Source organism: Dendrobates tinctorius, unplaced genomic scaffold, assembly GCF_039654945.1.
Source record: "Dendrobates tinctorius isolate UK_male_01 unplaced genomic scaffold, ASM3965494v1 ptg000151l, whole genome shotgun sequence".
Taxonomy (NCBI): Eukaryota; Metazoa; Chordata; class Amphibia; order Anura; family Dendrobatidae; genus Dendrobates; species Dendrobates tinctorius.
The window spans coordinates 7471561-7496092 of NW_027361818.1; the positions used below are offsets into that span (position 1 = coordinate 7471561).

The 24532-nt window shown below is 48.6% G+C and overlaps 1 protein-coding gene across 7 annotated transcripts in view; it reads right to left on the bottom strand.

Moving 5' to 3' along the window:
* Positions 1-24532, bottom strand: part of KDM6B (lysine demethylase 6B) — a 128567-nt gene that overhangs the window by 8743 nt on the left and 95292 nt on the right. For all 7 annotated transcript variants that reach the window (XM_073547049.1, XM_073547045.1, XM_073547046.1 and 4 more), the window contains 19 exons: positions 17313-17391; positions 17113-17230; positions 16829-16927; positions 16483-16696; positions 15869-15961; positions 15617-15766; positions 10141-10278; positions 9837-10061; positions 7192-9749; positions 6415-6541; positions 6160-6265; positions 5864-6069; positions 5712-5776; positions 5327-5398; positions 5098-5246; positions 3065-3179; positions 2787-2974; positions 2565-2706; positions 74-200 (listed from right to left, as the gene is read on the bottom strand). In XM_073547049.1, the coding sequence (XP_073403150.1) occupies positions 74-200; positions 2565-2706; positions 2787-2974; positions 3065-3179; positions 5098-5246; positions 5327-5398; positions 5712-5776; positions 5864-6069; positions 6160-6265; positions 6415-6541; positions 7192-9749; positions 9837-10061; positions 10141-10278; positions 15617-15766; positions 15869-15961; positions 16483-16696; positions 16829-16927; positions 17113-17225 (4887 nt within the window). In that variant the 5' untranslated portion in view covers positions 17226-17230; positions 17313-17391. The remainder of the gene's footprint in view (positions 1-73; positions 201-2564; positions 2707-2786; positions 2975-3064; positions 3180-5097; positions 5247-5326; positions 5399-5711; positions 5777-5863; positions 6070-6159; positions 6266-6414; positions 6542-7191; positions 9750-9836; positions 10062-10140; positions 10279-15616; positions 15767-15868; positions 15962-16482; positions 16697-16828; positions 16928-17112; positions 17231-17312; positions 17392-24532) is intronic.

Sequence of the window (24532 nt, forward strand, 5' to 3'; positions counted from 1 at the left end):
AAGTGAGAGAGACAAGACCATGAGACCCTGGAGGTGCCTCCGTGTGGCCCGAACCCCAGGAGCGCGCGCTTACGTCACACTCGTTGCAGTAGTAGGCTGGTTCATCTTTGACTCGAGATTGATAGGAGATCTTCTTCCCGCTGCGGATAAGTCTGTCTCGCTGGATCTGACACCGCTTCATGGATTGTAAGAGACAATATCTACAAAAGGCAGGAAGACTGGAGTAAGCGATGGGGTGACAGCAATAACTGGAACGTGGAAAGAATAAGAAGAGACTAAAGGAGATGGAAGGGGAAAAGGAGAGGTGTGGACTGGACTGAGGTGGCTAGTGAGGTGGAGAAGGGGCAGATGGTGCCCAAGCAGAGACACTCCCGAGGAGGAGGGTCAGATGGTGCCCAAGCAGAGACACTCCCAAGGAGAAGGGTCAGATGGTGCCCAAGCAGAGATACTCCCGAGGAGGAGGGTCAGATGGTGCCCAAGCAGACTCTCCTGAGGAGGAGGTTCAGATGGTGCCCAAGCAGAGACATTCCCGAGGAGGAGGGTCAGATGGTGCCCAAACAGAGACACTCCCGAGGAGGAGGGTCAAATGGTGCCCAAACAGAGACTCTCATGAGGAGGAGGGTCAGATGATGCCCAAACAGAGACTCTCCCAAGGAGGAGGGTCAGATGGTAACATAACACAGTTTTGAAGGCTGAAGGAAGACCTTATGTCCATCTAGTTCAGCCTATTTTTAGTGCAGCTGTTCTGCATTGTTGATCCTGGGGAAGGCAAAAAACCTCCAGAGTAGAAGCCAATTTTCTCCATAGGGAAAAAAATTCCTTCCCCTAAGCTGGGTCAACCATCTACCTATAATATTCTGTTATTCTATACTGTTACTCACAAGAAAAGCCTCCATTCCTTTCTTACATTCATTCAGTGAGTCGGCCATCACCACTTCCTCAGGAAGAGAATTCCAGAGCCTCACTGCTCTTACCGTGAAGAACCCTCTTCTATGCTGGTGCAGAAATTGTCTTTCCTCCAAACGAAGAGAATGTCCCCTTGTTCTTGTCACAGTCCTTGGTACAAACAGTTCATTGGAGAGATCTCTGTATTGCCCTCTGATATACCTGTACATATATATTAAGTCTCCCCTAAGTCTTCTCTTTTCTAGAGTAAATAGACCTAATTTTGATAACCTTTCTGGGTATTGTAGTGAACCAACTCCATTTATCATTTTAGTAGCCCGCCTTTGAACCCTTTCAAGTTCAGTAATGTCTTTCTTGAGCACCGGCGTCCAAAATTGCACACAATCCTCCAAGTGTGGTCTGACGAGTGATTTGTACAGAGGGAGAATTATGTTTTCATCTCGTGTCCCCAGACCTCTTCTAATGCATCCCATGACCCTATTTGCTTTGGTGGCAGCTGCCTGACACTGGGCACTCCAATTTAGCTTCCTATTGACTAAGATGCCCAAGTCTTTTTCCATGTCTGATTTCCCCAGCAGTTTCCCATTTAGTAAGTAATTGTAGCATCTGTTTCTCCTTCCCATGTGCATAACCTTACACTTATCTGTGTTAAACCTCATTTGCCATTTTTCAGCCCAATTCTCCAATTTACTCAAATCTGTCTGTAGTTGCAAACTGTCCTCCTTTGTGTTAACTACCTTACATAGTTTTGTATCATCTGCAAATACTGATATTTTACTGTGTAAGCCATCCACTAGATCATTAATAAATATATTACATAGTAGGGGGCCCAATACAGAACCCTGTGGTACCCCACTAGTAACCCTGGCCCAATCTGAGGATGCCCCATTAATAACCACTCTTTGGTGCCCAAGCAGAGACTCTCCCGAGGAGGAAGGTCAGATGGTGGCTGAGCAGAGGCGCACACAATGAAGAGGGGCACAAGGTGGCCAAGCACAGGAGCTCACAATGGAGAGGGGCACAGGGTGGCCGAGCAGAGGCGCTCATGAGGAGGAGGGGCACATGGTGGCCGAGCCAAGGCGCATTTGGTGGCCGAGCAGAGGCGCTGATAACGAGGGGAACATATTGGCCAAGCAGAGTCGCTCACGAGGAGGAGGGACACATGGTGGCCGAGCAGAGGCGCTCACGAGGAAGAGGGGCACATGGTGGCCGAGCAGAGGCGCTGATGAGGAGAAGGAGGGGCACATGGTGGTCGAGCAGAGGCGCTGATGAGGAGCACATGGTGGCCGAGCAGAGGCGCTGATGAGGAGGAGGGGCACACGGTGGCCGAGCAGAGGCGCTGATGAGGAGGAAGTGGGGCACACGGTGTCCGAGCAGAGGCGATGAGGAGGAGGAGCAGTCAGTGGCAGAGAGGAGCAACTAAGGAATAGGGGGGCCGATATTGGCAGAGCAGAGTCACTGATGAGAGTTGAAGCAACAGAAGTCAAAAGGGGAATTGTAAAAAAACAGAAGCAGAAAAACAGGACAATTTAAAAAGACACAGAGTAGAAAAGCCAGAGACTGAGGTGGAGACCGGAGTCGTTTAAAGATACTAAGAAGGTGCAATTAGACATAAACCCATGAGATGAGTAGAGAAAAGCAGCCGCCTTGGTGCTCACTTTATCATGCGGTACAGATCCGGGTCTGTGATTTTCACTGTTCGGGCCACATTCCACGACACGTGGATCATGGGCACAATGGATTTCACGTTCTTGACCTCATTCCACTCGAAACGTTCCAGAGCCAGCTGGTACTGGTAAGCTGTAAGGAGAGGAGAGACCACTCACCAGAATGCTCACACCGAGCCCTGATAATCCACAGAGTTAAATAATGGGACTTACGTGTCAGGGGCCCGACGTTCCAGGCAATGTTATTACACCATCCTGTGGCCTGCACCCAGTGAACTGTCCCCGCATTTATCCAGACCAGATCTCCAGGCCGTTGCACAAACCGATAAACTGGGATATCAGATCGGTAAAGATCCTCCAGGACCGGCCACCAGGAGCCCGTCAAGTAGTCCACATTATGCCTGGGACAGGAAGCCAAGATTAGAAGCAATTAGATAAAGTTATATACAATGGCGCCTCTAGTGGCAGCAAGTGGAGGACAGGAGTCTCACCTGTCACAGAAGGCACTGATGTTCTCCCAGTAATTTTCATGTACAGCGAACCACTCGCAGTCTCCAGGACCGATGTTTATATTCACTGAGCAAAAGTTATTGTTTTCCTGATGTCCTGGAAAAGAAGACAAGTGTCAGTAACTGCAGGCACAAACGGAGGACGGAAAACTAGATTGAGAGGGGCGGGCGAGGCAAAGGGCGAGCAAAGCGAAGGAGGAGGAGAGGAGGAAGGGGGCGAGCAAAGCGAAGGAGGAGGTGGAAGGGGGCGAGCAAAGCGAAGGAGGAGGTGGAAGGGGCAAGCAAAGCGAAGGAGGAGGAGGAAGGGGCAAGCAAAGCGAAGGAGGAGGAGGAGGGGGCAAGCAAAGCGAAGGAGGAGGAGGAGGGGGCAAGCAAAGCGAAGGAGGAGGAGGAGGGGGCAAGCAAAGCGAAAGAGGAAGGGGGCGAGCAAAGCGAAAGAGGAAGGGGGCGAGCAAAGCGAAAGAGGAAGGGGGCGAGCAAAGCGAAAGAGGAAGGGGGCGAGCAAAGCGAAAGAGGAAGGGGGCGAGCAAAGCGAAGGAGGAAGGGGGCGAGCAAAGCGAAGGAGGAAGGGGGCGAGCAAAGCGAAGGAGGAAGGGGGCGAGCAAAGCGAAGGAGGAAGGGGGCGAGCAAAGCGAAGGAGGAAGGGGGCGAGCAAAGCGAAGGAGGAAGGGGGCGAGCAAAGCGAAGGAGGAAGCGGGCCAGCAAAGCGAAGGAGGAAGCGGGCCAGCAAAGCGAAGGAGGAAGCGGGCCAGCAAAGCGAAGGAGGAAGCGGGCCAGCAAAGCGAAGGAGGAAGCGGGCGAGCAAAGCGAAGGAGGAAGGGGGCGAGCAAAGCGAAGGACGAGGAGGGCGAGCAAAGCGAAGGACAAGGAGGAGGGGGGCAAGCAAAGCAAAGGTTGAGGAGGGGGGGTGAGCAAAGCAAAGGAGGAGGGGGCGAGCAAAGCGAAGGAGGAGGGGGCGAGCAAAGCGAAGGAGGAGGGGGCGAGCAAAGCGAAGGAGGAGGGGGCGAGCAAAGCAAAGGAGGAGGGGGCGAGCAAAGCAAAGGAGGAGGGGGCGAGCAAAGCAAAGGAGGAGGGGGCGAGCAAAGCAAAGGAGGAGGGGGCGAGCAAAGCAAAGGAGGAGGGGGCGAGCAAAGCAAAGGAGGAGGGGGCGAGCAAAGCAAAGGAGGAGGGGGCGAGCAAAGCAAAGGAGGAGGGGGCGAGCAAAGCAAAGGAGGAGGGGGCGAGCAAAGCAAAGGAGGAGGGGGCGAGCAAAGCAAAGGAGGAGGGGGCGAGCAAAGCAAAGGAGGAGGGGGCGAGCAAAGCAAAGGAGGAGGGGGCGAGCAAAGCAAAGGAGGAGGGGGCGAGCAAAGCAAAGGAGGAGGGGGCGAGCAAAGCAAAGGAGGAGGGGGCGAGCAAAGCAAAGGAGGAGGGGGCGAGCAAAGCAAAGGAGGAGGGGGCGAGCAAAGCAAAGGAGGAGGGGGCGAGCAAAGCAAAGGAGGAGGGGGCGAGCAAAGCAAAGGAGGAGGGGGCGAGCAAAGCAAAGGAGGAGGGGGCGAGCAAAGCAAAGGAGGAGGGGGCGAGCAAAGCAAAGGAGGAGGGGGCGAGCAAAGCAAAGGAGGAGGGGGCGAGCAAAGCAAAGGAGGAGGGGGCGAGCAAAGCGAAGGAGGAGGGGGCGAGCAAAGCGAAGGAGGAGGGGGCGAGCAAAGCGAAGGAGGAGGGGGCGAGCAAAGCGAAGGAGGAGGGGGCGAGCAAAGCGAAGGAGGAGGGGGCGAGCAAAGCGAAGGAGGAGGGGGCGAGCAAAGCGAAGGAGGAGGGGGCGAGCAAAGCGAAGGAGGAGGGGGCGAGCAAAGCGAAGGAGGAGGGGGCGAGCAAAGCGAAGGAGGAGAGATGCAAGCAAAGTGAATGAGAAAGGCTAGCGAGCATAGGGGGAGGCAAAAGGGAGGAGCGATTTAGCTAATCTATGGAATACTGGCAAGAAATAAGTTGAAATTTAAAAATGTGTCAGGCAGACAGAGCAGCTGGTAAACCGCCAGTACCTGGTGTACGACTGCCGGGCACTTTCATGTACAGCTGCACCGTGTTCATCCCAAGGATTGTATGACCCACGTGACTCAACATGTTGGCGTTAGATGTCACACGCATGAAGGACGGCAACTTCAGCAGCTCCTGCAACTGAGGCTTCCACCTACGGAAAAAGCATGTAACAACACTGCCCAGTGTCTCCAGGTGGCAGTGGCCATACAGGCCGCCTTGTGCCCATCTCACCTTTTAGGATCAGAGAGGTCGATGTTGGTTCCAAATTTAATAATATGGGGGGTCTTGTGCTCCTGGTTTGTGCTGAAAATAGTAAGGAAATGTTATCAATGACTGAAGTGAAGCTGGATCTGTGGATCATTTCCATGGAAAGTAACTATATAACCATGACCTGTCTACACAGAGATTGAGGCACCCTTGTTTTTGGGTCCAAGCAGTTGAACCCTTATTCTGGATGAACCCTTTAGGAAACATGCTGCAGGATCGAAGGGCTCGCACTGCAGGATAGGATGACCGGTAGGTGACAGCAATGAGATTCAGAGCAAATCAATGGGAGAATATGGGGTGGTGGGCCGTGGAGGGACATGAACCTGCACACAAAACCGTGGCTACTTACCTGGGGGGTGGGTTTTCGGTGGTACTATCTGGCTCGTTGCTCTCCTCGTCGCTATCTTTCTCTTCCTATAATGAGTAGAAACAGGGTGACTCCATATATGCCACCTTAGTCACGACCGTCCCCCCGCTGCACCACCTGCTGCTCGCACTCACCTGCAGAGACTCCTGGAAGGAGGAGGCCTGGTACTGGGCGTATTTGGCGATGGTGGTATGAGATCGACTGCTTTCGCAGTGCCAGACCTGTCGAGTACCAGAAGGGTCCCAGTTTTCATCGGACGGCTGCTGCACCTGAGTACGGACCTCCACCGTGTGCTCAGAGTTCGCCTCCACCAGGGTCTTTGTGGAGAAGAGGCCAAGGTCTGGTGATGAGGAGTTAACGTTAGTTGATGGGAGTATTACTCTGGAGCAACCCTAACTCTTCATAAAAGGGTGTCACCCCAGAAACTCACTGAGCCTCAGCGATCCGGCCAGTCCACGAATCACTGTGATCGGGTTCTTGGGGTCAGTGCAGAACTGGAGCAGAACTGGTGAGAAGGCGTCACGCTTACTCTCCAGCTGTGAATGTAGAAAGACAGAATATAAAGCACTGCATCGCTCTGCGGGGGTGGAGACTCCTATCTCCTCCTATCTGCATCACACTGCAGGGGAGGAGCCTCCTCTTATCTGAATCATCCTGGGGGGAGGAGCCTCATTTGACAACTTACATATATGCTAGGGGTTGGAGGGTTCAGTTTCTCCCGAGGAAGGTTTCTTTCGGGTCCAATGGGGGGCTTCACAGACATGGAAGGAAGGACGTAAGACTCTTTATATTTTCCCTTCAGCACCATATTCCTGTACAATCGTAAAAGAGAGGCATTTAGTGAAGAGGAAGAAAGAAAATGCCCAAAAAAAAAAAAAAGTTTACTCCTATCCCCCCACCTTAGATTTATCCTGACAAGTCTCATCCTCGGGTTTTAACTTACATGACTGATTTCTTAAAAGAAAAGTTGCATCTACAAAACACAATCTCCCGGTGAAATTGCAGAATAACTATTGCTGCCTTTTGCCTGTAGGAATCGCAGGGACCCCTGAGCCATTGGGTCATAAAAGAAAGGAGTTGCCATTTAAGCAGTTACCTCTCATCAGATGGAGCTATGTCCGTCGTCTTCCGACCCCACAAATCATTCATCTGCTCGGATGGATCCTGAAGCCACCAAGGCCGGAGAACACAATGTTCTCTCCGTTACTTTGTCTCGCCTCTTAACAGCAAATTCAGGGTCATCGAGCTCCCCCTCCCTACACTGAAGTTCACGGGGAACGCAACTAGTCATATCTGTCCGTCTGCCTGGCAACCGCTGCGGATGTCGGTGGCCATCAAGGACCAATGGTGACGCAGCTAAACAACACTTAAGGAGTCTAGAAGTACATCTCAAAGCAGCAACAAGCTAAAAGACCTCCCAAGGTGTGCCACCCTCGTAGACCGCTCCCTGCAAAGCACTCACTTTGTGGCCTTGATGATTTCGGCAGCGGTATGGTTGACGGTCAGCTCACTCGCTTGTAACCGCTTTTCCTCCACCTCCGATGCGATGAAGGTCTCGCGGTCCCCGCTCTCCACCTTGATCAGTCTTATCTTCAATTCCTTAGGTGGTCCTTCAGTGAATGGTCTCATCTTCAGCAGGTCAGAACTTGGTGTCCCGTGGGAAGCAGGAGCTGGCGCAGAGACAGGAGGAGCGGGCGAAGAGGACTGGTTGTAATGGCCGTCCTCCGCGCACCTTCTCCCACCACCTTCTGCCTTTCTTCGTTCTCCTTGCTTTGAGGACTTCGGAGCATCTCTACACTGACTCTGAAGGTCCAGGTTGCCCAACACTTGCCTTTCCTTATCTTTCTGCGACCGCCGTTCTTTCGATCTTCGGCTCCGATCCCTCTTTGGTTTCCGATGCCTCCTGTCTTTCTTTCTACCTTCATCCTTACTTCGTGTTGGGGCAGGAAGAGAGAGCATTATCCTCTCCTGAGGTCTCTCAGTTTCCACCCCTTTCGCGCTCTCTCCTTGTGTTTCACCAGCAGCCGACGTGGGCGAATCCCCTGATGAAACTCGGCTGTCGCTCTCCGAGTGCGGCATTTCGGATGAGGCGCTTTCATAGCTTTTCTGGCTCTCGGAGCATTTCTTGGGTGACTCCTGTCCGGCGCTTCTATGGTGTTTCTCCAAAGAGGCATCAGACTTTGCAATCTCCTTGAAGGTACATTCTCCAACTGATGCAGTCAGAGGGATTTCAGTCTTCTCGGCAGACGGCTTTACCTTAAATACCTTCCTCAGGTCCACATCCAGTACCTTGCTATGTTTCGGCACTGGTTCAGTCGGTTCTGTTTCCTTCAAACGATCCTCTTTCCCATCTGTCGTCTTCGGTTCCGGACACTTCTCAGTCACATTCTTGGCTTCCTCCTTTACACCGGAGGATTTAAGTTTTCTCCCAGTCCCACAATCAGCTTTATCAGCCCCATAGACAATTTCTGGTTTAGCTTTAGCTAGGTCTTGTTTTTCAGCACCCCAAATGTGGTCAAGTTTTTTTTCCGCTGTATCATCGGGTCCTTTTTCATCTTCCTTTTCCTCCTCACGGGAACTGCTTCCAGACGCCTTTGTGCCTTCTACTAATGTCTCACAAGCACGTGCTATGTCCTCCAAAATGTCCGTCTCAGTGCGGACCCCGGGTCTCGTTGCTACCACCCCTTCCTGTCCGGTCACATCTGAGGTAGGTGTGGCTCCAATGTTGGAGTCCCAGGCCCGGTGTGAGGTAGATTGCGCAGCGTACGGGTCAACGTTACGCTTGCTCACCATAGTAGCACCAGTAAAATAGGACGACCCCCCTCCAGTTTTGAGGCTGGGTCCTCCACGGTAGGAATACTTCTGCCCCTCCAGAACACTCGCCAGAGACTTGAGCACACTGTTGCCCCCATGCTGAGCGGGCTTGGCTTCGCTAACAGCTTCTTGCACCAATATTGCTTTTTTAGGTCCATAGTAAGTATACACCTCCCCAGATTTGGGCTCCGGTGGTTTGACACCAGAAAGGGGGTTGCTTGAGATATTAGTCTGAGCTGGACCTTTGAGGTGGGGCGTTGCTCTGGTCTCTGCTGGAGGCGATGGTGGGCAGACTGGAGAGGCTGGGGTAGTATTAAAGTCCTCGTCGTCACTAGAGCCGCCGCCACTCCCTTCCTCCTTTTCTATAGACTCGTCCAACATCTTCATGATGTCGTCCAGCCCGTCAGGTAAAATTTTGGAGAACTCTGTAGCTTCTTCGAAGGGCTCCGCAATCTGTCCCGTGGGGAAGTTAAAGAGCTGATTGCATCCGGATGGTTGATCTTTGACTTCCTCCATTTCTTTGCTCTCTGCTGGTTTCGGACTTAGAGACTTCGGAGTCGAGACTGAAGAGGGAGCCGTGTGTGGAGCGGCTAAACCCAGCACCTGAAGGTTTCCTGAGGTATCTTTGTGGTAGGGTGTTGAGGAGGAACAGAATGAGGCATTGTCCTCCCCAGCCGGTGACCTTTTTCCTCCTGAATAGCTGCCCTCAGACACGGAGAGCCCATGTTTGCCTTTCATGTCCAGCTCTTGGGTTGGAGAACTTTTCCTAATTTCTTGTTCCATTATCTCCTCTTTCTTTGGGGCAAATAACCCAGATTCATCCATTTTTTGCAGGCTTTTGAGTACATGATCCAGGTTGGCATCCTGGAAGGCCTCAGACCTTGGCCTGACTTTGCTGGTGGTGATGCCCTGAGTTCGATGATCAAAGATGTTGCCCCCCGATGGGGTATCGCGAGATGGATAGTAACCTTCTTGTTTGACGGTGCCGTGACCCTCCCCGTACAGAATCTCCTCCAGTTCGTCTTCACTCTTCACCTCCTCCTTGACGACCGCTACCGGCACCCAGCTCTGCTGGAGCGAAGGGGTGGAAGATGGCTGGGGTTTGAGAGGAGGGCATTTCGGTTTGGGTGGGTCATGCTCTTCTGAGGGTGGGCAGATACTGACTGTAGTGGTGTCCACTGCTGGGGTCGGATAGCGATCAGGGGGCTAAAAGACAAAATGATAGATCACTTTTGAAGCAGATTTACCTGGAAAAAAGAAACCGCTATAATTGATGTGGCGGGGTTGACTTACAGGGGGCACCTCAGGCCGAGAGGTCTTGTGTGTAGGGATGCGGGGTCTTCTCTGGTCGTAAGGCACGTGGAGAGGAGGTGGTGCTGGAATGACCTCCGCAGGTGACCTCTGACACCGAGCCTCACTAAGGTCACTTGGAGGGCGGGGCTGCTGGTGTAGTGGTGGTGGTGGACGTGGGGGGCAGTATGAAGAATAAGGGGAAACATGGGATGGAATACGAGGATCCTGGAAAAAGGGAAAAATAAAGGGATGATGGAGCGGTTCATTCTACAGGACTAATGGTTGATCTGTGACAGCATCTCACCTGTCTCTCCCGCCGTTCGCCCCAGGCCTCATGGTTCAGTGGGTTCCAGACATTCGATTTTCCGGATGCTTGATGGTAAACATTCACGGGACCCACCGGGACTGGAGGAGAATGCAGACCGGGGTTACCTCTTCTTTGCTGGAACACAAGATAAAAAAAAAAAAAAAATGACCGTTGGCCTCGGCGAGAAACAATATCACGCCATCCCACTGTGCAAATAACCTCTCCCACAGAGCGAGAGAAAATGCAGGTAAATAGCCATCCTATACCTCCATGATGCAAGGCTGGGGAACCTGCTCAAGAACAGGCAAAGACTCATTTTGCACTTTTTTTGTGCAGTACAAAGATGGTGGTGACTGGGAGCCATTCAGAAGGCCAAAGAGACTGAATAGGTACATCTACACCTTCTTTACTTTGCTCAAAGCTGCACCTTTTTGCTCCTGCCCGGTCAGCAAGCTAAGGTAGTCCACCTCACATTCTTCTGTAGACTACATTCCCAAAGTAACGTCCCTTAGTCACAGCTCCGACGCCTGAAGACCATGCTCTGAAGTCACGTAGTCATGGCAGTCCCCAACCCCAGTAGACCATGCTCCGAGGTCATGTGTTCACTGCCGTCCCAGACCCCAGAAGATGGTGCTCTGTGGCAAAAGTCACGGCAGACACCAGTAGACCACGTTCTTCGGTCACAGAATGTTCGAATTGGAAGGGATCTCCAGGGTCATCGTGTCCAACCCCCTGCTCAATGCAGGATTCACTAAACCATCCAGAAAGATGTCTGTTTAGTTTCTGTTTGAAGACTTCCATTAAAAGAGAACTCACCACTAGAGTTGAGCGAATATCTTCGGTTCCCGCTTATTCGGCAAGCTATAGCACTTGCCGAATAAGCTACAGTGGGAACCCGGCTTCTTGGATCACGCTGACTGAATAGGTGATCATCGCCGCAGCTGCATGTGTCTCGGCTGTGTCACAGTCACAGCACATGCATGGAGAACCCGTTTGTTGCTTCTGTTAATGCAACCCATAGATTGTAAGCTAGCGAGCAAGGCCCTCACTCCTTGGTATCTGTTAATTTGTGATTAATCTTATATTGTAATATGTTTATCTGTACAAGTCCCCTCTAAGATGGAAAGTGCTGCGAAATAGGTTGGTAATATAGAAATATTATTATTATAAGCCAGGATTGTATTTGCCTTCTTTGCTGCTGCATCACACTGACTCATGTGCAGTCTGTGATCAATTAGTATACCCAAGTCTTTCAAATGTTCTGTTGCTTAGTTCTAATCCTCCCATTCTGTATATGCTTTGTTCATTTTTCTTGCCCAGATGTAGTATTTTGCATTTTTCCCTGTTAAAAACCATTCTGTTAGTTGCTGCCCACAGTCCCAGTTTGTTTAGATCCTTCTGAATCCTCTCTCTCTTCTCTAGTGTTAGCTATCAATCTTGGCTTTGTGTCATCAGAAAACGTAATCAGTTTCCCCCCCCAATTCCTTCATCTAAATCATTGATAAAGATGTTAAACAATACCGGGGCCAGGACAGAGCCCTGTGGTACCCCACTTGAGAAATTCTTCCAATTTTAGCCATTTATTACCACTCTTTGGGTCCAATAACTGAGCCAGTTATGAATCCACCTAACCGTAGCCTCGTCAATCCCATACTTGGTCATTTTTTCAATAAGGATAGTATGAGAATTTATTGAAATGCTTTGCTTAAGTCGAGATATACTATATCTACAGCATTTCCCTGATCCACCCAGTCAGTGATTCAATCATAGAAGGAAATTAGATTAGTCTGGCATGAATTGTTTGCTACAAGCCCATGCTGACTCTGGTTAATTACTGTATTCTTATCCAGGTACTTACATACATACTGTTTAATAATTTGTTCAAAGATCTTTCCTGGTATAGAAGCAAGACTCACTGGCCTGTAATTTCCTTGCTCCATCTTCTTTCCTTTTTTGAAGATAGGAACATTAGCTCTTCTCCAGTCTTCTGGAGTTTCTCCTGTTTTCCAGGACTTTTCAAAGATTATAGAGAGTGGTTCAATTATTTCCTCTGCCATCTTCTTCAGTACCCTTGGATGTAATTCGTCTGGACCTGGAGACTTGATTTAATTAATGTTAGCTAAGTGTTCACTCACCATCTCACTGTTTATACATAGTGTGCATTCATTTATTCTTTTGTATGAACCTTGAAGACTAGTTGATGTTACATTTACTTTTTGAGAGAACACAGAAGAAAAATAGGAATTTAAAAGTTCAGCCTTCTCAACATCATTTTTGACCACTTCACCATTTTCATCCTGTAAAAATCCTATAGCATCTTTGACTTTTCTTCTTGCTTTTCACATCTCTTGCAAGCCTTAATTCATTATCAGCTTTAGATAATCTGGTGTGCCCTGCAGACATTATATTCTTCTAGGGTCCCAGACACCCTTACCTCCTCAACCATTTCCTTCCTGTTTATATGGATTAGTTTGATGGTAGCAGATCCCCTTTTTTACTCCCTTACATTTTGGAAGATAAAGTTGTCAGCAAGAGAGGATAAGAATTTGCTTGACCTGTTGGTTTCACCTGAGAGAGATTTTCAAATATCTGGATAGTCGAAATCTCGTATGATCACTACGTCATTTTTTTTTTTGAGAACTTGGCCATATGATGCATTAAGAGTAGTGATGAGTAAGGATACTCGTTGATCGGGAAAACTCGAACAACGAGTATACTCGCTCACCACTAATTAAGAGTTCATAGATATCTTTAGCTTGCCCATGTTGCCTATAGTAAATGCCTACAATGGTGTCCTTTCCATAGTTCTCTCATTGTATTTTTACCCAGTTTCTACAGAGCTACCAGTCTATGAAGCTTGGATATCTGTGGAGATATACGCTTTTCTAACATTTAATGCAACACCTCCTCCCCATATTAAGTCTGTTTCTTGCCAATAAGTTGTATACTTCTAGTATTCCCATCATGTTTATCATCCCACCAAGTTTCAGTGATGCCTACGACATTTTTCCTGCATTAGTAGCTACGACTCTCCTTGTTTGTTGCCTATGCTCTGTGCATTTGTATAGATACATCATCATTTCTGATAGCTTTCACCAGTATTTTTATTATTCAGATTTTTTTCTGTCTTTGTTCTTCCTTTACACTTCTATTAGCAGAGTTCTCCATAGTATTTGTTCGCTGCATGGCTTTCCCTGGCCTTCTGCTTCCCTTCCCACAATGTTCTAGTTTAAAGCTCTTCTGATGAGTGTAGCAAGGCGACTTCCAAATACATGTTCTCCAGTCTTGGCAAGGTGCACCCAATCTCTAGAAAGCAGTCCATCGTATAGGGTAATTCACTCCGTGATCCATAAATCCAAATCCTTGCTGACTGCACCATCAACGTAGCCAGTTTACCTGTAAAATCTTGTTCCACCTCCTTGTTCCATGGCCATCCACTGGGAGGATGGAAGAGAAGACCACCTGCGCTCCCAGTTCTTTCACTTTCTTACCCAAGTCTTCAGAGTCACTGCAGATGGTTTCCAGGTCGTTTCTCGCGGTGTCATTTGTACCCACATGTACTAGCAGGAATGGTTGGTCATCTGTAGGTCTGAAGAGACCTGATATCCTGCCAGACACATCTTTGATGTTTGCACCTGAAGGACAGCACATTTCTCTTGAGGTTATATCCGGTAGACAGGGAATCCCCCATGACCACCACTCTCCGTTTCTTCTTCACAACATTTTCCTTTCTCCATCCAAGAGGACACAGAGTGCTTACAAGGTTGGCTTATTTTGAAGTATTTGGTCATCATTCTCCTGCATGAGAGCCTGGTACTAATTCCTGAGCAGTATGGGTGCTGACCGACTCCTGGTCCTCCTGCTTCTCTGGGTCTTATGCTTCCATTCCTCTGTTTCTTCACTACAAATTTCCTCTGTTTCTCTATTCTGAAGAGATACTTCTGCTCTAAGAATTCCTCAACTTCCTTAATTTTCAAGGTAGCCATTCTTTCTTCTAGACTTTGCAACTTTTCCTCCAACAGGGACACAAGGTTGCATTTTCCACTGGCAAGTCTGAACACGTAATATGCAATGCAGCTCACCAAATGGCTACTGGCCTCTTCCATGTTTTTAATGTTTACATGAAGTCAAAACGGTAAAGATTGCGCCAATATTTGTGCACTGAGGTCATATAGTCACAACCATCTCCGACCAAAGAAGACCACACTCAGAGGTCACATAGTCCCAGCCGGCCCCAGAAGACCACGCTCTGAGATCACGTAGTCACAGTCGACCCCAGAAGACCACGCCCTGAAGTCATAGTCACAGTCGACCACAGAAAACCGCGCTCTGAGGACACAGTCACAGCCAGCCCCAGAAGACGGTGCTCTGAGGTCATGGAGTCACAGTCAACCCTTGAAAACTGCACTCAGAGGTCACGTAGTCCCAGTCAACCCCAGAAGACCATGCTCTAAGTTCACATAGTCCTTGCCAACCCCAGAAGACCACGCTCTGAGGTCATGTAGTCACAGTCAATCCTAGAAAACCGCACTCAGAGGTCACGTAGTCCCAGTCAACCCCAGAAGACCATGCTCTAAGTTCACATAGTCCTTGCCAACCCCAGAAGACCACGCTCTGAGGTCATGTAGTCACAGTCAATCCTAGAAAACCGCACTCAGAGGTCACGTAGTCCCAGTCAACCCCAGAAGACCATGCTCTAAGTTCACATAGTCCTTGCCAACCCCAGAAGACCACGCTCTGAGGTCATGTAGTCACAGTCAATCCTAGAAAACCGCACTCAGAGGTCACGTAGTCCCAGTCAACCCCAGAAGACCATGCTCTAAGTTCACATAGTCCTTGCCAACCCCAGAAGACCACGCTCTGAGGTCATGTAGTCACAGTCAATCCTAGAAAACCACACTCAGAGGTCACGTAGTCCCAGTCAACCCCAGAAGACCATGCTCTAAGTTCACATAGTCCTTGCCAACCCCAGAAGACCACGCTCTGAGGTCATGTAGTCACAGTCAATCCTAGAAAACCGCACTCAGAGGTCACGTAGTCCCAGTCAACCCCAGAAGACCATGCTCTAAGTTCACATAGTCCTTGCCAACCCCAGAAGACCACGCTCTGAGGTCATGTAGTCACAGTCAACCCTTGAAAACCGGACTCTGAGGTCACGTAGTCACAGCTAACACCAAAAGACCACACTCTGAGGTCACATAGTCCCAGCTGGCCCCAGAAGACCAAGCTCTGAGGTCACATAGTCACAGCTGACCCCAAAAGACCATGAAGTCATGCAATTGCAGCAGGATGCAGCCAGGTACCTTGCTGGGCTTTGGAACAGGCCGTACTTATTTAAGGGGTAGGACCAAAAAGGCTCACAGCAAAGGAAGAAAAAAAAATATTTCATCCCATAGAGATGGAAGAAATGGAAGACTACCAGCCCTTGGAGAAGGGGCTAAAACCACAGAGCGGCCCATAATGCCGTTCTCACCTGCTCAGGACTTCCGCTCCGTCTCCTCTTCATGGGCTGCTCATCTCCAATCTGACTGTGAGGGGGTGACTGGAGTGTTGATGGATCGGCGCTGGGAACGGGACGCTTTAATGGCGGCGGTCCTCTTTTTCCTCCAAAATGTCTTTTTTGCTAAGAAAAGAGAAGAAGTCAAAAAAAAAAAAAAAAGTGATTAAACCTATTTACTCCTGATCAGGACTTGTGTAGACCCCTCCACCGTTCTGCTCCGTTCACCTCGTGCTGCATCAGGTCCCACACTTGCTGCAAGCGAGGCAGAGATTTGGGCCGATGGTGCGGCGGCGCAGAGTGCAGGTTCCATAGGTGAGTCTAAAAGACAAAAAAAGAAGTAATCAGAAGAGAGAAGGAGATCAAAGAAGCCAAAATGTCCCCTAAACTGACTGAAACGGAAGTGTAGGAAATGGTTTATCTATGGTAATGACAAAAAGCCTCCCCTCCAAAAAAAAAAAAAAAAAAAAAAAAAAAAACAGTGCACAAAAGGAAGCTCGGGGGAATTAAAGGGGTTGTCCACTACCGGAAAAGAGCCTGCTGGACCGGTGCCATTAACGTGATGTCTGCACCAAGGGCTGCAGCTGTGTCACGTAGCCACCAAGAGTCGGCGCCGACATTCCCGCGAGGGGGCCGGTCCGTAAGGTGAATGTTTTTGATGTTTGCATTAAACAACCCCTTTAAGGATTTTGTAAAGCTACCCATAAGATTTTGCACAACAGCGCACCCCTGGGAGTGCAGAGACGATGTGAGGACACGGTCCTTGAGTTTTGCAAAAAAAAGGCTAAGAGCAAAGGAGCCCGCCGGGTCCTGTACCGTGGAGTGTGGAGAGCCCCCCGTACCTGCTGCAGCCGGGAGATGTGAGCGTTCAGCTCGTAGCCTCCGTGGTAGCGGGCGGCAGCCTGGTAGCAGCGCACCGCGTCCTCCAGTTCCTGCTCCGATTCGTAGATCTGCCCCAGCTGCTCCCAGATCTGCGGCTGCTGCTCATCGCGCAGGAGGAGCTGGACGCAGGAGTGCACCCGTTCCAACTTCCCGAAGCGATGGCCGGGCGGAGAGCTGAAGGGCAGGAGCGGAGAGACAAAGAGGATCAATGTTAGACAAGCAATGGGGTCCGGCAGACCGAGCACGAATGCAAGGACAAAGCAAGGCAAGCTTCATAGTCCGACATTGCGGGCCACAGACACTTACCCGTGAGGGTAATAGGGTTTGCTGGGGTGGCCAATGTTTGCCCCATGACTAGACGCTAAGTGTGGGGGCAGCGGAGGTTGGTTAAGGTTGGTAGAGCATCTGCGAGCGAGACAGGAGGAGACAGAGGGGGAAGCAATGGCAGAAGGTAAGGTAAAGGCACATCGAACACACCCAGCAATGCCCCCAGCAGATAAGTGGTTAACTGCTCTGCAGCGAAGAGCATCCTAATACAACGAGATATCACAGTCTATTCCCAGCAGAAAAACTACAACCGTCGCCCTCACCTGCCCGATGGGAGCCATGCTCGGGGGTGAGCAGGGTTCCATGAGGAGTTAATTCCACTGATGAAGGGGTCACGGGGAAAGCGGGATCCAAACTGGTCCTGTGAGCGATACATCCAGACTGCGGGGGGAAGAGCAGAGCGACGTTACAGGAATCCGGAAACTCGAGACAAATACATGAAAACATTAAAAAAAAAAAATACCGTTTCAATCCGAGGGGCTTCACAGGTGGAGGTGCAGAGGCAGCGGGGGCAGCAGCATTTCCTCGATCACCAAAAAAGTCTGCGGAAGAAAGGAAAAGAAGGTGAGCGAGGCGTCTTCTCACTAGCAGACACTAGAGGGCAGTGCAAAGAAAAAAAAATACACAGGACTATAATGAGATCCCCACTGCAGACACCAGGGGGCGACCAACAAATTGTATTACCGTGCAAGCCGGATACATGGAGGATATCATGAGAGAGTGCGGACTCCCTGAACGCCCTGAGAAAGGTCATGGCGGGCTCTAAAGAATGCCCCACCCCCTGCAGGGTGATACGGGTGACGGCCGGCTCTGGGGTGTGTGGGGTGTACTCGCTGTATGAGGACACGTCTGCCCACACTCGCTGACTCAGCTTCCCGGTGGTCACACTCGGTGACGCGGCGCAGCTCTCGCCGTACACCTCCGGTGCGTCACCCGCCACTCACTACACTCAGACACGTGTGCGCTCATTAACCATTCCCTGGGGTGGGGGGATAAAAACAACAGAGACTCGGGGACTGGGAAACTTCCTCTCCGTTCTTCAGATTATGGGAAGATGATGACTACCGCCTGACAGGTACAGACACGACGATGACTACACTCAGCGAACACAGACCGGACCGATAACTCGCCCTGTATTTCATTCAGCCGCAGACTTCTGGCCAAGACCTGATGATATTTACAAACTACACACAGGGCGTGTGATCAGTAACCATGGAGACCCATGCCTACGCCGTGACCTGTATACACAAGACGGCATCCAGATCCGGTGTATACACTACCACACCGTGACCTGGATACACACACAGATACAGTATATACACTACTACAGCGTGACCTGGATACACACACAGATACAGTATATACACTACCACACCGTGACCTGGATATACACAGATACAGTATATACACTACCACACCGTGACCTGGATATACACAGATACAGTATATACACTACTACAGCGTGACCTGTATACACACACAGATACAGTATATACACTACTACACCGTGACCTGTATATACACACACAGATACAGTATATACACTACCACACCGTGACCTGGATATACACAGATACAGTATATACACTACTACAGCGTGACCTGGATATACACAGATACAGTATATACACTACTACAGCGTGACCTGGATATACACACAGATACAGTATATACACTACTACACCGTGACCTGGATATACACAGATACAGTATATACACTACTACACCGTGACCTGGATATACACACAGATACAGTATATACACTACTACACCGTGACCTGGATATACACACAGATACAGTATATACACTACCACACCGTGACCTGGATATACACAGATACAGTATATACACTACTACAGCGTGACCTGTATACACACACAGATACAGTATATACACTACTACACCGTGACCTGTATATACACACACAGATACAGTATATACACTACCACACCGTGACCTGGATATACACAGATACAGTATATACACTACTACAGCGTGACCTGGATATACACAGATACAGTATATACACTACTACAGCGTGACCTGGATATACACACAGATACAGTATATACACTACTACACCGTGACCTGGATATACACAGATACAGTATATACACTACTACACCGTGACCTGGATATACACACAGATACAGTATATACACTACTACACCGTGACCTGGATATACACACAGATACAGTATATACACTACCACACCGTGACCTGGATATACACAGATACAGTATATACACTACTACAGCGTGACCTGGATATACACACAGATACAGTATATACACTACTACAGCGTGACCTGGATATACACACAGATACAGTATATACACTACTACAGCGTGACCTGGATATACACACAGATACAGTATATACACTACTACACCGTGACCTGGATATACACACAGATACAGTATATACACTACTACACTGTGACCTGGATATACACACAGATACAGTATATACACTACTAACCGTGACCTGGATATACACAGATACAGTATATACACTACTACACCGTGACCTGGATATACACACAGATACAGTATATACACTACTACACCGTGACCTGGATATACACACAGATACAGTATATACACTACTACACCGTGACCTGGATATACACACAGATACAGTATATACACTACTACACCGTGACCTGGATATACACACACAGATACAGTATATACACTACTACAGCGTGACCTGGATATACACACAGATACAGTATATACACTACTACACCGTGACCTGGATATACACACAGATACAGTATATACACTACCACACCGTGACCTGGATATACACAGATACAGTATATACACTACTACACCGTGACCTGTATACACACACACAGTATATACACTACTACACCGTGACCTGTATACACACACAGATACAGTATATACACTACTACAGCGTGACCTGGATATACACACTGATACAGTATATACACTACTACACCGTGACCTGTATATACACACACAGATACAGTATATACACTACTACACCGTGACCTGGATATACACACAGATACAGTATATACACTACTACACCGTGACCTGGATATACACACAGATACAGTATATACACTACTACACCGTGACCTGTATATACACACACAGATACAGTATATACACTACTACAGCGTGACCTGTATACACACACAGATACAGTATATACACTACTACAGCGTGACCTGTATACACACACAGATACAGTATATACACTACTACAGCGTGACCTGGATATACACAGATACAGTATATACACTACTACACCGTGACCTGTATATACACACACAGATACAGTATATACACTACCACACCGTGACCTGGATATACACAGATACAGTATATACACTACTACACCGTGACCTGGATATACACACAGATACAGTATATACACTACTACACCGTGACCTGGATATACACACAGATACAGTATATACACTACTACACCGTGACCTGGATATACACACAGATACAGTATATACACTACTACACCGTGACCTGGATATACACAGATACAGTATATACACTACTACACCGTGACCTGGATATACACACAGATACAGTATATACACTACCACACCGTGACCTGGATATACACAGATACAGTATATACACTACCACACCGTGACCTGGATATATACACAGATACAGTATATACACTATTACAGCGTGACCTGGATATACACACAGATACAGTATATACACTACTACACCGTGACCTGGATATACACACAGATACAGTATATACACTACTACACCGTGACCTGGATATACACACAGATACAGTATATACACTACTACACCGTGACCTGGATATACACACAGATACGGTATATACACTACCACACCGTGACCTGGATATACACACAGATCCGGTATATACACTACCACACCGTGACCTGGATATACACAGATACAGTATATACACTACCACACCGTGACCTGGATATACACACAGATACAGTATATACACTACTACACCGTGACCTGGATATACACACAGATACAGTATTTACACTATTACAGCGTGACCTGGATATACACACACAGATACAGTATATACACTACTACACCGTGACCTGGATATACACACAGATACAGTATATACACTACTACACCGTGACCTGTATATACACACACAGATACAGTATATACACTACTACACCGTGACCTGTATATACACACAGATACAGTATATACACTACTACACCGTGACCTGGATATACACACAGATACAGTATATACACTACTACACCGTGACCTGGATATACACACAGATACAATATATACACTACTACACCGTGACCTGGATATACACACAGATACAGTATATACACTACTACACCGTGACCTGGATATACACACAGATCCAGTATATACACTACTACACCGTGACCTGGATATACACACAGATCCGGTATATACACTACTACACCGTGACCTGGATATACACACACAGATACAGTATATACACTACTACACCGTGACCTGGATATACACACAGATACAGTATATACACTACTACACCGTGACCTGGATATACACACACAGATACAGTATATACACTACTACACCGTGACCTGGATATACACACACAGATACAGTATATACACTACTACACCGTGACCTGGATATACACACACAGATACAGTATATACACTACTACACCGTGACCTATATATTCCCACACAGATACAGTATATACACTACCACACCGTGACCTGGATATACACAGATACAGTATATACACTACTACACCGTGACGTGTATACACACACAGATACAGTATATACACTACTACACCGTGACCTGTATATACACACACGGCATCCAGATCCAGTGTATACACTACTACACCGTGACCTGTATATACACACGGCCCAGATCCGGTATATGCACACCACCACACCGTGACCTGTATATAAACGGCCCAGATCCGGTATATACACTACCACACCGTGACCTGTATATACACATGGCCCAGATCAGGTATATACACTACCACACCGTGACCTGTATATACACATGGCCCAGATCCGGTATATACACTACCACACCGTGACCTGTATATACACGGCCCAGATCCGGTATATACACTACCACACCGTGACCTGTATATACACGGCCCAGATCCGGTATATACACTACCACACCGTGACCTGTATATACACGGCCCAGATCCGGTATATACACTACCACACCGTGACCTGTATATACACGGCCCAGATCCGGTATATACAATACTACACCGTGACCTGCATATACACACTACTACACCGCGACCTGTATATACACACACAGATCCGGTATATACACTACTACACCGTGACCTGTATATACACACGGCCCAGATCCGGTATATACGCTACTACACCGTGACCTGCATATACACACTACTACACCGTGACCTGTATATACACACACAGATCCGGTATATACACTACTACACCATGACCTGTATATACACACGGCCCAGATAAGGTATATACACTACTACACCGTGACCTGTATATACACACGGCCCAGATCCGGTATATACGCTACTACACCGTGACCTGCATATACACACTACTACACCGTGACCTGTATATACACACACAGATCCGGTATATACACTACTACACCGTGACCTGTATATACACACGGCCCAGATAAGGTATATACACTACTACACCGTGACCTGTATATACACACGGCCCAGATCCGGTATATACGCTACTACACCGTGACCTGCATATACACACTACTACACCGTGACCTGTATATACACACACAGATCCGGTATATACACTACTACACCGTGACCTGTATATACACACAGCCCAGATCAGGTATATACACTACTACACCGTGACCTGTATATACACACACAGATCCGGTATATACACTACTACACCGTGACCTGTATATACACACAGATCAGGTATATACACTACCACACCGTGACCTGTATATACACACACAGCACAGATCCGGACCTGTATATACACCGTATCAGTCACTAAAGTTTTTTTTAAAAAAATAAAATAATAAGTCTGCATTCCCCTTAATTTTCCCGTATCATCCCCTCCGCCCACACACAATGTTTGGTCGGGGCTTCCCCAGTGCGTCATCGGCGTGTTTTTCGTAGACGAACCCTCGGTAAGTGTGAGGGGTTAATACTTGTAGCTGGGCAGAAGGCCGGCCCACGGAATGAATGGCGACTGGCGGACAAGGGGTTAGTAAAAACTGAGAGGCGATCACATGACCGTACAACGACACAGAAGAGCGACATTGTGTGCGCGAGAGCGCGTGCTCAACACAACGGCAGGGGGGGGGAGCGAGACACCAACGGAAAGAGGCAGCTGGTGACAAGTAGACTGCACAGACGAAACCGGTTAGGCATGTGAGAGACAGACAGCCAGAAGGGCGAGAGATGCGGACAATGAGACGCGGATCAGAGACTGCTAGACAAAGGAAGTGACAGACAAGGCAAGTCAGGCTAAAATCAGGAAGGAGAGAGGAGGGGGCACAAAGTGTGAGCTGTAGGAAAAGCTGTGTAAAGAGACGGAAATATATCGAGCAAGTGCAAGAGACTGTGAGTACTTCAGAGAGAGGAATGAATGAGACAGGTCAAAGTTGTGATACCCTAAGCGAGTCCGACTGACTGCATAACCCAAGAGTAGCGCACTGTGTGAACACAAGCCAAGAACTCAGCTGTCACTCACCTTCAGGACAAAGAGACAGCTGCCACAGAAGGTCTTCAAACGCAGTTTAGTACCCCGCTCCCCACACTCCGCCTGGACAAGTTGTAAGTGACGGCCAGCTACCGGTAAAGACAAGGCGACAGACTTCAGAGCAGTGCCGCCGTGGTTCCAGCACAGTCCCGCTCGCTCCTGACTGCGAGGTTGCTCATTATGAGTTTATCGTTTGTTCTCTCACGCTCTTCTTCCCCCACCAAGCTCCGCCTTCCCTCACCTCCGCCATCTCTCCCCAGAGTCAAGTTTAAAGGGACACTGATGATGTCACTACAACCCCAAGACACACACCCACCCGGGATTCCCTGACCACACACCACTCCCACACCCGGCCCACTCTTCGTTTTTTTTTTTCGTTTTTTTTTAAAGGTGGAACGGACTGTGCTTAAAACATTTAAGGTAGAAACGAGTCAACCACTGACAACAGTCGACAACATAAACTTATTTTTGACGGCGCGGGTTACGAGAGCGCGCCGACGAGCCAGCAGAGCATGGAAGATCTGTCGTTAGAGGGAAGCTCAAATCATTCGGACGGTCGGTCACCACCGGTGTTATCCCGCGTTACTACACCACGTACAAAACGACTTCTTGTTGGAACTAAGGGATCACCCAAGTCTTATGATCAGACTGAAAAAAAAACAAAAATTAAGAAAAAGTTTGGCGTTCGTGGTCAACCGTGAGATGAAATATGTGAGAAGAGTCTTCGGATCTGGAGAATGTTTGATCGTGATCGATGAGTTTGAATAGACAGATCTTTACGAGTAGGACCTTCTGTAGACCCCTGAGGGTTGAGTCAAAAGGGGGTTTATAGGAATCTTAAGACTCGAAGGACTGAAGTTGGATTGTGCGAGGAGGATCTCAAGGGGCGTTCAACGACCTCTGGGCAGTAGTGTAGGCAGGTGTCTGAGCGAATGACTACGACGT